The sequence below is a fragment of the Schistocerca serialis genome, chromosome 5, assembly GCF_023864345.2.
Source record: "Schistocerca serialis cubense isolate TAMUIC-IGC-003099 chromosome 5, iqSchSeri2.2, whole genome shotgun sequence".
Classification (NCBI taxonomy): domain Eukaryota; kingdom Metazoa; phylum Arthropoda; class Insecta; order Orthoptera; family Acrididae; genus Schistocerca; species Schistocerca serialis.
Window position 1 is genome coordinate 612,260,810 of NC_064642.1, and position 17,010 is coordinate 612,277,819.

General features: G+C 38.1%; 1 protein-coding gene across 1 annotated transcript in view; it reads right to left on the bottom strand.

Annotated features, from left to right (window-relative positions):
* Window positions 1-17,010, bottom strand: part of LOC126480932 (transcription termination factor, mitochondrial) — a 60,796-nt gene that overhangs the window by 13,822 nt on the left and 29,964 nt on the right. Inside the window, exon 4 of the mRNA XM_050104345.1 lies at window positions 97-250. Within this exon, the coding sequence (XP_049960302.1) occupies window positions 97-250 (154 nt within the window). The remainder of the gene's footprint in view (window positions 1-96; window positions 251-17,010) is intronic.

A 17,010-nucleotide genomic window follows, 5' to 3' on the forward strand; every position in this document is an offset into this window, starting at 1 on the left:
GTAATAGTGCTTTATACACATAACACAGTTTACAATAATAAAGAAGATTGTTGCTATAGCTAATGGCCAGAATCTATAAAAATTAAAAATAGTTACACTTGAAATGTCTGGGGCACACAACGTGCCATCCATGGTTTGATTTTTGGAACTTCTGCTGTTTTTGCTTGGCTCAGTCGATTTTTTATTGCAGTTATACTGTGTCGAAAAATCCACAGATCTTTCAAAATATCTTCAGGCTGGATCCCTGCATCTGTAAGGTAAAGAAGACAATAAAGAGAAACACATTATTTTCCATAAACAATTTTATGCAGTGATTTCAACAGCTGACAACATAACATTACTGTGGCCTTGGCAGCTGGAAATAATAGTTTAATAAACCAATGGAAAATCCAGGATGGAATTTAACAATATTATGAAAAGGAAAATTGCTACTCACCATATAGTGGAGATGCTGATTTGCAGATAGGCACAACAAGAAGACTGTCACAATATAAGCTTCCGGCCATGAAGGCCTTTGTTGAAAATAGACGAAAGACACACACACACATACACACACACACACACACACAAACACACACACACACACACACACACACACACACACACACACACACACACACATGCAAATGCAACTCACACACACATGACTGCAGCCTCTGATAGCTGAAGCCACACTCTGAGCAACAGCAGCAGTTCATGATGGGAGTGGCAACTGAGTGGGGGTAAGGAGGAGACTGGGGCAGGGAGGGAGAGGGAGTGCGTGGTAGGGGTGGGGGATGGTGAAGTGCTGCTTCCTGGGGAGCGCATGTCGTGGGCATGACAACCAACCAACAAGCTGTCTGTCCACATGAATGGCCACCGGCAAACTGTGGCCAAGAAACAAGTGGACCACCCTGTAGCTGAGCACGCTGCCTAACACGACGTCCTTCATTTCAATGACTGCTTCACAGCCTGTACCATATGGATCCTTCCCACCGACACCAGCTTTTCTGAACAGTGCAAGAGAGAATTCTCCCTCCAATATATCCTATGTTCCCATAACCCTCCTGGCATCAATCTTCATTAGTCATTTCTCTCAACCATCCAGTCCCTTCCCTGTTCCCATTCCAGCACCACACAACCCTCATTCCACTAATGGAGCCAGTCTTTTTACTTCTCTCCTTTTCCGCAATCCCCCCCCCCCCCCCCCCCCCAGCTTTCCCCCACCACCCTTCTAACCTCCCGACTGTACCTAGCTGCCCTACCCTCTTTCCACCTTGTCTTTGTGCACTCCCAAGCAGCACTTCCCTGGTCCTGTCCCTACCCTTCTATTCCTCCCCCTCCCCACCCCAGCCTCCTCCTTAACCCCACCCAATTGCCACTCTCATCATGCACTGCTGCTGTTGCTCGCAGTGTGGCTTCAGCTGCCAGAGGCTGCAATCACATGTATGAGTTGCATTTGTGTGTGTGTGTGTGTGTGTGTGTGTGTGTGTGTGTGTGTGTGTGTGTGTGTGTGTGTGTGTCTGTTTTCTATTTTTGACAAAGGCCTTGATGGCTGAAAGCTTATACTGTGACACAACAATTGTGCCTATCTGCGATTCACATCTATGCTATATGATGTGTAGCAACTTTCCTTTTCACAATATTGTTACAATTTAAGAAAAGGACAGAAAAATTTACATTTAATGCCCTATTGATGATGAGTTTGTTAGAGGCAGAACACAAGTTCAGATCGATCAAGGATGGTAAAGGAGATTAGCTGTGTATTTTCTAAAGAAATAGCCAGGACATTCAACGTATGGAATCTAGGAAATAGAATGTGTTATGCACTTTGCTGACACATATAGTGCAGCCTGACTTTTAAACAGCTCTTCCAGGTTACAGTACATTATACATCAATTCAGGGCAGGTCTTGGTTCTGACAACAATCACAGAGGTATGTCAGTAAATTCCATCAGACAAAACCTGCAGCATCATTGCTATTGCATCTTGTGGTGGCAAGTGAAATCAATTCACATCCTGAATTGAAAAAGGTTGATGTTGTTAAGAACAATAGGAATAAAGTGACTGTGATGAGAGACAGTGAAGCATAGTGAGCAAGTAAAATAGAAATGAAGATTTGTGTGGTGAAATACTTTCGCTACAAGCTAATGCTGCCAGCAGACATCAATCACATGACAGCAGAAGTGCACACCAGAACACAGCAGGCGCAGCAGATTTATCAGCTGAGCAGCTAGCTAATTGAACGGAGACTGGAGGACAGCTTCTGCAGCAAACAGTGGCCTGCATCCTGATACTGCTCAGTACCCCCTACAGGCATGCACTTCAACATGACCGATCTGCCACAAACAATGAAAGATACGTTCAGTTTATTTTGTTTGGTGCTTGCCGGTGTTAAAAAATTGTCAGTAATTCAGCGATGGTAAAGGGTCAATGATGTGGTACATTAAAGTAGCAGTTCAGAACTATGACATGGTGTATGTACAGGAAGTAATGGTGTTTCAGTTGCAAATGTTAATCAATGATTTCCAGTTGAAGGATTGAAGTTGGAATAGAAACTCATTAGTAGGTGAAATTATGGGGCACAGTTTTACTCTTGACAAACCAGTGATCTAATGATTTTAATTGTTTTAATTTAGCATCCATAAATTAGAGTGAAGTAAATAACAAAGAAACAATGGAGGCTAATGTTTAGTTGCCACTGTTCCCTGAAAAAGAAAAACAAAACAGGAAGTGGTACATGAGGAAAATGACCCGGAAAGCATTAAGGAAATGTCTGCAAAACTAATTATCACAATGAGACAACAGTATGACAACATAAGTAATTTGGCTAACAATCTCATCAATAAAATTGATCAATGATCTAGTAACATCAATCAGGAAACTGACCAACAATCTGATGACATAAGTTGTTGGGCTAATGAACGCTAAAGCTTCGAACGTGAAGTTAGCAAAAAGTTAGAACATGAAGCTTCTGATTTAAAGGAAATTTGGGAAAAAGGTTTGCAGCTGTTTGGCAATCAAACTGAGGAAACAGTTTCTCAAGTTGATACAAAGTAAAATGTCCTCAGAAGATGTAAAAAGTGGATTAAAAGAAGGTATTAAATAGGTAGCTCATTAAAGGAAACTGAAAGGAGTGATATTAAGTGGTGATGTACATGAAGTGGAGCAGAAAGTTACTGCTGCTGAGTTACTATGTAAAAATAAGCATGATATTCTTCATTGTAAAATAGCTGCTGAAAGAAACAAATGTGAATATTTTGAAAAAAAAAAATGGTTGGTTCATGAGGATGTTGTTGAAACTAATGCAGCTGACTTGTCAAGTGAATACTGTACACAGCAGTTTGCATGTACATGATAGCAAGCTATCTAATGCAAAGAAGAATATTGGAATAGGTACTAACGATATTGAATGTAAATTTGTAACTGAGTCATCTGAAGTGGCTTATATTAATAAACAGACTATTTTTGACATTTGGCCACGCTGGTAATGTTCATACAAATGAGTTTTTGGAATGATTTTGAAAACCTTTTGCCTAGATTATGGACTTACTGACAAAAGGTGGGTTTTAGTACTTTATAATTTTTGGGACCAAGAACTTGAAGAATTACTGTTATTGAACAGTGTGAAACTTTGGAAGAGTTTAAGGGTGCATTTTTCAATGAATTTACTGGGGTAATGAAAAGTAAATGGAGTTGCAGAACAGTTTCTGTGTTGGAGCCCAATTGAATCCTCAGAGGGAAAAATGTAAAGAAATTTGCTTTGAAGTAGGTAACAAATCTGTCTTATTTAATTATTAAATTGGAGTCAGGGCAAATTGTAAGAGGTTTAGACAGGAAATTACCATTTAATTTGAGACAGAAAATTATTGCAGCTTCCAGAGATGATGTGAGAAAGTTTATTAATTATTTACAAGGAGCACAAAAACTGGTACAGGAAGAGTAATGGGCAAATTGTCATTCTAGTAGGTGCAGAACTGTAGGAAACAGGCAAAACATCAATGGCAACAGGATGAGAGTATATTGAATTAATAACAATGGAAAAAGGGAGGGGGGGGGGGGGGGGGATGGCAAGAAGTTAGTGCAATGTTTCACCACCTGGGCAAAATGGCAGATGTCAAGGAACTATAGCTGTGAATTGCTCTCACCATTATGTGACAATGTGGATCTACATTCTATGCACCATGAGACGATTAGAGTTGAAAACAGTACAGGCTCACAGAATACAGGTAAATAAGTACCCTTTGTAGGTTGCTAGCATCTTCAGAATGGGAGGAGAAGTTTGTATCTGCTTTCTGAATGTAGGAACAATGAAGAAATGAAATCTAAAAACAAAGGAGGGAATGATATAAATAAGGAAAAACATATACATGAAATGGAAAGGTGACACGGGGTGGGGCAATTCTAATATGAGAGAATTAAATATACATCTTAATACACTACCATCAGTAGAAGGGGTAAATGAACAAAGTAATGAGGAAGATAGTATACGCACAATGAAACAGAGGAAGAATCTGATTACGAAGGCAGGAAAAGCAGACGAAGTGGAGGATTGCAGAACTTAGAGAAAAAGAATTTAGAAGTCGTATTGAAGGAGGTAGAAGGTGGGTTATTTATACATAAACATTATGTGAAAGAGGATAAAGGTGCTGAGTGTCAGTTGCTATATGGAGATAGTGAAGACGATGGTGTAAAATGAAAAGTGAGGAAGAAGTTCTGGAGATTCAGAATGAAAGAGAGATGTCAGATTTATTTTGATTTGTCCTTGTAGGACATAATGACTAAGTTTTGTACAAAACAGAATGGAAACAATCTTACAAATATGTGTGTTAAATCCACGGATGGAGAACAATTTGATAGATGGAAAATTCTGTTTGAGTGAAAGGTGAAGATGAAAAGGTAGGACAAACTATAATAAATATTAGGGCTGTTCAACAAGTGTCTGACCTTATTTTTATTAATGAAACTAACAATGGTATCGGGGCATACACATTCTCTATGTTCACATCCCTAATTTTTTACATGATTGCAGAAACCAGTCGCTGGCTAACTGTTGACAAGTGAACACTTGTAAATAGTAGCCACTGGATTTTGTGCTGTGGACAAAATTACAGAAAAAGTGGAATGATGTTATTGCATCAAATTTTGTTTTAAGCTGATTGATTCTCAAGTTGAAACAATCCTCAACATCCAACACCTGTTTGGGGATGAAGCAAGGGGTACCACCAGATAAAGGAGTGGTACAACCACCTCAAAGATGGCTGCTCATCAGTGAAGAGTGAAGCACATTCAGACAGGTCCTCAGCATCCACTAATGAGGTTTTTATAGATCACATAAGGACCCTAGTGATGCAAGATAGATGAATCAAGATCAGAGAGCTTGCAGATGAGGATAAAATTAGTATTGGATCCATTCATTCCATGTTCATGGGACATTTGGACCTCTGTAGGTTCTCATCAAAACCTGTGCCAAAGCTGCTAACAATGGAGGCGAAGCAATTTCATTCAGAGGTTATACAGGACGTGCCAGATACTGTGAAAAGTAATCCCAACTTTCTCAACACAGTCATCACTGGTGATGAGTCCTGGAATTATGGGTATGACCCAGAAACAAAGTTCCAGTCATTGCAATGGAAGCATCCATCATCCCCAAGTCCCAAAAACGCGAGTCAGATCCACAGCAATGTTAAAGTAATGTCCATCTTTTTTTACTGCAATGACATGGTCCATCAAGAGCATGCTGCAGAATGTACTAATATCAATAAGTACTGCCAAACGTTCTGTGTTGCCTTCATGAAGCAGTGAGACACAAATGGTTGCACTTATGGGCAGCAGGCACTTAGCACCTTCACATCGATAATGCACCCACTCACTGCTCTCTATTAATTCAGAGTTTTTTGACCAAACACAACACAGCTGTGGTTTTACAGCCTTCCTATCCCACTGAACTAGCACCAAATGATTTATGGCTTTTCCCTCGACTGTAAAAAACTGTGAAAGGAACCAGACTTCAGAATAGATGAAGACATTATGCAGAATTCACTACAGCAGCTGCACACCATACCAAAAGAAGCTTTCCAGATATGCTTCCAGCAGTAGCAGCAGTGTTGGGAGAGGTGTGTAGAAATTGAAGGGGAATACTTTGAAGGTGATTAGTGTCAAACAACTGTATCTAAATAAAGATAGGTTTTATACATAAATGTCAGATACTTTATGAATAGCCCATGTGTGTTAGTGCAAAGTGAGGAAACACTTTCCTTACTGTATAATAGCAGTGATCGGAGTGTGGTAACACAAAAATACGTAAATGCTTTCCCCGAAAAGAAATCTATGGTCATTATGCCTGTATCTGGAGTGCAAATAATGGTCGCCTGATGGAAAGTGAAAAAAAAAGGACCGTGAATTATTAAGTAATTTTACCAATCAAAATAAATGTCAGCTGTACCACAATTTTCTGATAATTCAAAGTTTAACTCTTAACATGCAAGTACGTGTAAATTTCTTTAATAAATATAAAGGAATATTGGATTTCAACACAATTTTGTAATTTTGAAGATAGATGGAAAGAAAGTGACTATACCATTTTTGGGTGGGAAGAAACTAACACAGGAGGAAAGGGATGGCATACTAGTAAGATATTGCAGGAAAAAGCAAATATTTGTGGATGCTGAATAAACTAGACGGAAGAAGTATATGCACCAGGAATAGAAGCTGGGGTAAGGGTCTCAGGAGACATGCATCCTTTACAATGTCAGGTGACTGACACTCTCCAGATGCTCAAGTTATTATAAATACTACACTTTCTGTTCATGTTGTCAGTCTTCTTCTTCTATCATTCTGAACTGCACCTGTCATCTTTAATATCCTTCACTGTTGGGGGATATGTTGATGGGAAATGAGCAACAGAGCATAATTTATAACCAGATGTGGATTTTGTCAAAAGAGTAACGGATATGTTTCGAGAGAAAAGTTATCAGGGCGGAAATAAATATGCAAAAGAAACCTGGCAATGAGATTTGTAATGGTTTATAGGTAATATGTAGTGGTTCTTGACACCTAAACAAATGAGTAAAGAGTATGCAGAAAACAGAATGTGGTATTTTGAGACATATACTGTGATGTTTTTGAGAATATATGTTGAAGAATCTGTTAAAAGAGTAACCAGTGTTGTTGTAAAGCGCATAGTGGTGCAGGAAGAATGTGACAATGGGAGAATATTACATGCTGATTATAAGATGTTGACTTAAGGAATTCTGGGAGAAAGTAAGATAGATAACGTAAGTTTTTACTTTATTAACATGATCTGCATGAGTGAAAATGAAGAAGAGCTAGAACATAGTGAGAAATTTTGTAAATAATGTTTATGTTTTTTATGTATAATACAGTTCTCTCCTAGCTGGAAACTTATAAATGGGAAGATGTTTGAGGGGCAATATTGCTTGTCCACCATGTATGTGAATGTACATAAAGATACTGAAATGAACAGGTAACCTTTGCTAATAATGTTGTGTTTCATTTAAGTAAATCTATGATTTTATGCGATTTAATTTTTGTGTAAAATTGCATAAAAAAGTGTAAAGTGGACTTCATAAGCTATTTAAGTAAGACTAAAAAATGGTTGCACTAGCAACCTAATTTTTGCAGAAGTTATTTGTATTCTCACTTTGAGAGTAATAATTCCGATTTAACATGCCATTTGGGAGCACTAGCACATTAAATTCTCCATTCATTCAAATCTCTTTAGAGAGAGGAAAAAGGTAGTTGTAATTTGTAAATTTCAGAAACTACAACAGAAGTTTCAGAAAAAGAATATACAGTAACTTTTACTTTGCAGGTTAGATAGTAATAAATTGTAGACTTAGAAGGTATTGTCTTTGCAAGACAAATATATACAAAAACAAGTGCTTTGATTGTCAACGAAACACAAGATAACATGTTATGGGTGCCTTACAAACTAAATGTGCCACAAAAAATATAATGAAGATAGAAACTGGCTACAGTGTAAAAGCCAAGGAATATTTTAGATGCCAAACAGTAAATAATGTGTTTAGAGTTCAAAAAGACATGATAGAAGTGTCTCTTAACAAGTAGGACTTAAAGTCATAAAGTAAACAGTGTTTGGACACCCATTATATCTACATCTATAATCTTTAAACAACTGTGGAGTGCATGGCAGAGGGCTCAAGTGATTGTACCAGTTATTAAGTTTCTTCCCATTCTATTCACACATGGAACGTGCGAAGAAGAAGAAGAAGAAGAAGAAGAAGAAGAAGAAGAAGAAGGAGGAGGAGGAGGAGGAGGATGAGAATGCATCAGGGCATGCTGTAATTAATCTAATCTTGTATTCATGATTCCTACATGAGCAATATGTACAGATTTGTAGTATATTATTACAGTCATCATTTAAAGATGGTTCTTGAAACTTTGTGGGTAGGCTTTCTCAGGATACTTTACATCTATCTTCAAGAGTTTGCCAGTTCAGTTTCTTCAGCATCTCTATGACACTCTCCCTCAGGTCAGACAAACCTGTGATCACTAAGGTTGCCCTCCACTGTACACATTCAATATCCCATATCAGTCCCATATGGTATGGACCCCACACACTTGAGCAGTATCCTAGAATGGGTCCCACAATTGATCTGTAAGCAATCTTCTTTGTAGACTGATTGCCTTTCCCCAGTATTTCCACCATTTGCATTACAGATGCATGTGTGATCATTCCATTTCATAATCTTACAGGGTGTTACATCCAGCTATTTGTATGAGTTGGCCTATTCCAGTTGTGGCACACTGATATTGTTGTTATAGGATACTATGTTTTTCTGTTTTGTGAAGTGCACAATTTTATATTTCTGAATATTTACAGCAAGTTGCCAGTTTTTGCACCACTTTGAAATCTTATCAATATCTAACTGAATACTTATGCACCTTCTTCCAGACAGGACCTCATTACAGATAACAGTATCATCTGTAAAAAGTCTGAAGTTACTATTAACATTGTCCACAAGGACGTTCATATGAAAAGCAAGGGTCCCAACACATCTCCCTGGGGCACACCTGTAGTCACTTCTACATCTGATGATGATACTCCATCCAAGTTACGATGCTGTGTCCTCCATATCATAAAGTCCTCAACACATTCACAAATTGCACCTGATACCCCATAGGATTGTACTTTAGACAATAAGCACAAATGTGACACTGAGTCAAATGCTTTTCAGAAATCAAGAAATACTGCATGTACCTAACTGCTTTGGTCCAGAGCTTTTAGTAGTATGTCATGTGAGAAAAGTGAATGCTGGGTTTCAGATCATTGATGTTTTCAGAATCCATAATATTTGGCATAGAGGAGGTCATTCTGTTTCAGATATATTATTATGTTTGAGCTCAGAATATGTTATAACAGTATAGAACAAATCAATGTCAAGCATGCTGCATGCTAGTTTTGTGGATCAATTCTACCACTCTTCTTTAGATGAGGGTGACCTGTGCTTCCTTCCAACTACTGGGCAGCGTTTTCTGTTTGAGTGATCTACATCAGATTATCGTTAGAAGAGGGGCTAGCTCAGCCACAAACTCAATATAGAATCTGGTAGGAATTCCGTCGGGTCCTGAAACTTTGTTCAGTTTCAACGATTTCAGCTTTTTCTCAAGACTACTGACACTAACACTTGCTTCACACATCTTTTCAGTGGGACGAGGATTAAATTGTATTAATTCTCCTTATTTCCTTTTGTAAAGGAACATTTGAAAATGGAGTTAAACATTTCAGTTTTTGCTTTGCCACCCTCAATTTCAGTTCCTGTCTCATTCGCTAGGGACTGGACACTAGCTTTGGTGCCACTATCAGCCTTTACATATGACCAGAATTTCTTAGGGTTCTGTGGAAGATCACTTAAAAATATTCTGCTATGGTAGTCTTTGAAAGCATCTCGCATTGCTCTCTTGACAACCAAATGTGTTTCATTCAGCATCTCTCTATCTATAGCCCTATGCATTGTTTTGTACCCATTATGCAGTAATCTCTGTTTCTTTAGAAGTTTCTTTGCAGTGACTGTATACCATGGAGGTTCCGCCCCATTATGAACTGTTCTGCTGGTTACATATCTATCCAGTGCATGGTAAACTACTCTTTTAAACTTGAGCCATAGTACCCTACATGCTCTTGCCCTGTGCTGAAAGTTTTCAAGTTCCTCTTTAAGATATAACACTACTGATCTTCTATCTAGTTTACTGAACATATATATTTTTGCTAGGTTTTGTTGTACTTTGTACTTTGGCAATCATTGTTGCCACAACAGTGCCACAGTCACTAATACCAGTTTCAATATGGATGTCCTCAAAGAGGTCAGGTCTGTTTTTTGCCATTAGATCCAATATATTTTGATCATTAGTGGGGCTCCTAACGATCTGTGTAGTTTTCAGAGAAGGCATTAAGTAATGTTTCACAGGATGTCTTATCAGGCCCACCACAAACAAAACTGTACTTCTCCCAATTAATTGTTGGGTGATTAAAGTCTCCACCAATGATTACAATAAGATTAGGGAACTTACATACAAGTGAACTGAGGTTTTATCTAAAGTTTTTGGTTACATGACGAGACGAGTCTGTTGGGCAACATAACGATCCAATTATCATCTTATGCCCACCTCTGATTCTGAGTCTTGCCCAGACAATCTCACATGCAGCTTTAATTTCTACCTTGGTGGATTTGAGTTTCTTGTCAACTGCGACCTCCATTTCCCATTTGCCTATTCTTTCGATATATTACTTAAATTTTCCCCAAAAATCTCAATACTGTCAATTTTAGGTTTCAACCAGCTTTCTCTATCTAGTGTTATGTGAGCTTCACTGATTTTCTGGAGTGCTTTAAACTCTGGCACTCTGATGCGAATGCTTCGGCAGTTAACTACTATGATTTTAATACTCTTGCCTGTAGGGGGAATTCTTTAGGACCTTACACTTACACTTCTTGGTCTCCTACAGCTGTCATTATCTGGACTGGAGATCAGAGACTAGGGGTATCAGTACTTGAGTTAATAAGGAATAAAACTTCATTGAAACCTGATGAGGGAAAATCAATTTAAACTTAATACTTTGAACTCAGCAGTGTATTAATGTGCTGATGGGAAATTAAATTGTATTTAAATAACAATGATTTTTGTAAAAAAATGTAACTAGTTCAAAAATAACTGTCAATTTTTGAAAGGCTCTAAGAAAAATCTATAGCATATGACATGCTTAGGTTATACAGCTATCACGCCCAGATGTATAGATTCTGGGTTGAAACAATATTTATTTTTATGTATGATTTTTGTGGTTTGAAAGCTTCAATGTTCTGCTTCATTTATGTAATTATTAAAATTTGCTATTCAAATTTAAGATTCACAGCTGGTATGTGGCACAGCAAGATGCAGTCAGATTCATCTCAATGGCTATGATGTATTGCTACAGATGTTCTCAGGTGGGAGAGAGTGCCATTTCTCATATCTGTACTCACTTGCTGACTGCAGGTCTAGTTAAGTATATATGCTTCACAGGTCATCTAAGAGCTCTGAGAGCAAGGAGCGTGCATTCTGTTGTTGGTGGTGTGGTGTAACATATCACTTTGGTGAAGTGCTTTGTTACCCAATGCCTACATAACCGACAGATGATAATCACAACAGTGAAAGTATTTTCATTAGTTAATGAGTTTAGCATTGCAAATTGTTTGGAATTTTTGGTACTGTTCACACAGGTGAACTGGTATGGATGGGCTCCATGCCTCTTCAAGGTGGGGCAGCTTTGCTACGCATTGTGGTATCTGCTGGCTTGGCAGTTATTCAGTGCTGCAGTGGCCAAGCCTGTAAAAGAGGGATGTCATCGAATAAAAGTGCAAGCTGTGACAAAGGTGCTGAGGTCATGGGAAACATATTATGCATAGTTACCAATTAATTGGTACAGAACTGTCATTACTCACTGTGAGATAGAGTTCATGTGAGGTTATATTTAATGTATGACCACTAATCATATATGTACAGTTGCTTTCTATTATTAAAAAAATTATCAAAGGTTCCAGTTTCCAGCACACAGCTGCTATGGAGAAGAAGTCCACATTAATATGATCTACACACTTTATGGTTCAAAATGGCTCTGAGCACTATGGGACTTAATCTACGCACTTTATCTGAAGATTTATTCCAGATGCAGCAGTTCAAAAATTGAGAGCAGCAACACTCCCAATCTGAACACACACACATTTCTCAAACTGGATGAATCATTTCAGTAACCCTTGCACACAGTCAAAGTCTATGAGTTCAATAAATGAGTTCTGTCCAAGTCACACTTATATTCAACCTGTCACAAATATTCAAATATTTAACAGTTATTACTTTAAAAACTGTACTGGAACATCAGAAGCCATGGCAGATTTCATGAGGATAAACTGCCAGAATAACCATGTGTTGTCACTGAGCAGCAGCTGAAGAAGAAGAAGAAGAAGAAGAAGAAGAAGAAGAAGAAGAAATAGAAGAAGAAGCAGAAGCAGTCCACACCAGGAAGTAGGAAACCTAGCAAGCTGCAGCACTGTCCACATGGCACCAGCAATTGTCACAGCAGCACACTGGCTCTATACATCTCGTGGGGAACAGGATGACTCCGAAAGATAGGTATGAATGGCACAAAATTAAGTATCCTGTGCAGCACTGTGGTTTTAGGACTTGCACTGGTTACAAGACTTCAGACAGTATCTGTGTTAACAAATAAACTAGAGGTATCTTGAACAGAATGACCCAACCGTTGTGGATTTCAAAAACATCGACCATGTGAAACCCAACTCACACTATTCTCACACAACAAACTGAAAACTTTGAGTCAAGGCAACCAGATAGAAGCAGTATTCATAGATTTCCGAAAAGCATTTGACTCAGTGCCACATCTGCGCTTATTGTCAAAAGTACAATTATATGAGGTATCAAGTGAAATTTGTGACTGGATTTAGGAATTTTTGGTAGGGAGAACACAGCATGTTATCTTGGATGGAACGTCATCACCCTTGCTGTTCATATTGTATATTAATGACCTTGCAGACAATATTAATAGTAAAATAAGGCTCTCTGCAGATGATGCAGTTATCTGTAACGAAGTACTATCAGAAAGAAGCTGCATAAATATTCAGTTGGATCTTGATAAGAATTCAATGTGGAGCAGAGACTGGCAACTTGCTCCAAACGTTTAGAAATGTAAAATTGTGCACTTCACAAAATGAAAAAATGTAGTATCCCATGACTATAATATCAGTGAGTCACTGTTGAAATCCGCCAGCTCGTACAAATATCTGGGTGTAACACTCAATAGAAATGTGAAATGGAATGATCACAAAAGTTCAGTTGTGGGTAAAGCAGGTTGTAGACATTGGTTTATTGGTAGAATACTGGGAAAGTGCAATCAGTCTACAAAAGAGATAGCTTACAAATCACTCATGTGACTGGTTCTAGAATATTGCTCAAGTGTTTGGGACCCATACCAGGTTGGACTAAAAGGGGATATTGAATGTATACAGAGAAGGGTAGCATGAACCGTCACAGTTTTGTTTAATCTGTGAGGGAGTGTTAGAGATGCTGAAGGAACTCAACCAGTATACTTATTTTACTATTACTTTAAATATGTCTGCTTGTGTCTGTATATGTGTGGATGGATATGTGTGTGTGTGCGAGTGTATACCCGTCCTTTTTTCCCCCTAAGGTAAGTCTTTCCGCTCCCGGGATTGGAATGACTCCTTACCCTCTCCCTTAAAACCCACTTCCTTTCGTCTTTCCCTCTCCTTCCCTTTTTCCTGATGAGGCAACAGTTTGTTGCGAAAGCTTGAATTTTGTGTGTATGTATGTGTCTGTTTGTGTTTCTATCGACCTGCCAGCGCTTTCGTATGGTAAGTCACATCATCTTTGTTTTTAAGTATACTTACAAAGATAGACGTAAATTATCCCGAGAAAGTCTGCTGAAAAAGTTTCAAGAACCAGATTTAAATGATATCTCTAGGAATGTACTACAGCCCCCTATGTATCGCTCGCATAGGGTTTGTGAGGATAAGATTAGCATAATTACTGTATGCATGGAGGCATCGAAACAGTCATTTGTCCTGCACTCCATAGGTGAGTGGAACAGCTAGAAACACTAATAAGTGGTACAATGGGATGTACCCTCTGCCATGCACCTCATGGTGGGTTTCAGAGTATAGATGTAGATGTAGAGAAGGCAAGTCTTCAGACAATGAGATTAGAGTAAGCCCACTTGGTAAGAGCAAAATGAAAGTGGATTCTCTAATGATAGTATTGCAAGTTCTGGTGAAAATGAACAGCCAACTAAGTGAAATTAAGAAATACAGAAAGGATCATGGGGCTGAAATTAATGGTAACTTCCAGTCACTGCAAAATATATTGAGTAAGGGAGACATGGATGTTGTTGGAGATAGACTGTAACTCAAGAGAATGTATTAAGTTCAGTGATAAGGTTAGGAATGAAATTTACAGAATAGATTCCAAGTTAGAAACTGAACACTCTACACTGGAAGAAAGTAAAGTGTGCAGATGTTTGCAGCAGCCAGATAATGTGACTAAATGTAGGTTATATAGTTTCACTGTTCGAGGGTTCTCTCCTTCTTGAAGTGATCTTCTTACTCATTACGCAGACACTCTGCCTTCCACTAGACTTCTGTGAAATGGCTACTACTACATAGTGAAATGTGCTGGTAAGTTCACAGTGTTTACTATCCCAGTTACAAATTGGTTTAACTTCTGCTTGACAATAACTTCATATAACCAACTAATAGTGAGAACAGACCCTCCTTATGGTTCTGAGTCAAATTCGGTTCTGTGTTTACACATAGATTTCCTTATTCACCGAGTCCCACGATCATGGAACTTTGCCGTACATGGAGCTCCATGGCACGCAGCCCTGCTCTGCAGACTCTGAGCCCATGCCTGCACCGACATCATGTGCAGCCGTCCATCGCCCCCAGTATATATCCAACACAAATCACTACACCACTCTGGATAAAACCTAATTTCCTTTTACTTATAACTATTATTACTTAAACCTAGTCTTCTGCAGTCCAATTCTCAGCCTTATCTATATTTGTATAAACACAAACAAATACAATCTCCCAATCTCAGTTGAGCAGTATGGGTGCATATCACCAATTTGCATTTACCACCATGCGCATCTGCACCCTTACAACCAGCAAAATATGTTTCTTATGACAATGCTGCAAATTTTTGTGTTGGTGTGGCTGATGAGTTTCTTTCTGTTAATTATGAGGTGAATGTTAATGAAGCCATTACCAATGGAGTTTGTAGTGATGCACATGGTGATGTAATTATTAATGGTGTAGCTGATTTTTTTGATAATGTAGAAAATGCTGATGAGTGAGAAGTCTTTATTTTGATGAAATCAGATGTGACACAGGGAAAAGAATCTGAAACTGAGAAACCAAAGAGGGTAGGATCAGACATAACTGCATTAACGAAAGCTGTTACAGAACATCAAGTAGGTAATGCTACTGACGCTGATGAAATGATGAAAATTCTTGATTTATTTGAAGTTATTATGATACTGCAAGATGCTCATGACACAATGGAAATGGGTGAGATATATATGCACACTTACATTTGCAGAGACTGCAATCAGAAGGGCTGGTATGAATTTTTCTATCTGTGTCAGCAGATATATGTGAATTATTTGAATGACAATAAATTCAAGTTTTTCCATGATGTTATTCTACTGTGTAAGAATAGGTCACAGAAGGAGGTTTATAAGAAATTATTTGATTGTGGTTTGAAAATAGAGCCACTGGGAAACTGAAGTTATCTTGCAGCTCACTGATTATAAAAATAATTTTTTTTTATAAATTTCATATGATTTCTTAATGAAAAGGAAAAGACAGTAAAAAATACACAACAAGAAAGTAAATCAGATCACATTCTGCTACAATGAGACAAAGTTTTATCTAGAATTAAAGAAAGTCATATAACTACAGGTTTACGAAAGTGATGCAATTTGCTGAGTTATGATGAAGTGTCTGAGTGTGACCAGAATATGACTGAATTATGATTAACATTGTTTTAATATCTATATGTGTTTGCCAGTTGTCAATATTATGAAAAGGATAGTGCTACTCACCATACAGCAGATATATTGAGTCACAGATAGACACAACAAAAAGACTGTCAAACAAAGCTTTCAGCCAAAAAGGCCTTCATCAGAATTAGACAACATACACATAAACATTCACGCAAATGCAACTCACACACATGACCACAGTCTCTGGCTGCCACAGCCAGATTCTGACAGTCTTTTTGTTATGCCTATTTGCAACTCAACATCTACACTACATGGTAACAACTATTCTTTTCATAACATTGTCAGAATTCCATCCAGGATTTCCCATTGTTTGTTTGCCAGATGTATTAATTTTATTAAGTGATACTATTTTCTTGTATCTGTGAATGTGTACTGTAGAAGTGTGTGTGTGTGTGTGGGGGGGGGGGGGGGGGGGGGGGGATGGAGGGGTGCTGTTAGCAAAAACTGTTTTTCTTCTTAATTTTAATGCTGATGATTATTTGTTTATTCTGTAGTTTTGTAAAAGAGGTGTTGATTTGGGATGCGAGACTAAAATGTGTTTCTGTGTGATGGATCATGTGAAATGCAATAAGTAGTTACAAATGTTGTCATCAGATATGTGTAGTGAATAAACCCTCTGTAGCTGATGGATGTGACATCAGGAAGCAGGTGCAGGTAGGGGATCCGATAGCAAGGAGCAAGCATTCTATCTTTAATTACCACGAAAGCAACATGTCTTGTATATGACAGTAACCTGATTTCAATATATGTGTTCTGTACTAGTCAAACTTTTAGTCAACCTATCATGACACATATATTCCAATCTTTAAAGATATTATTGTAAATTTTTTAAAGTTACTATTTTAAAAAAACTGTATTAGAACTTCATACTGATGAGTATGCTACCATTGGTCAACAACCCCTGATGTTACTGG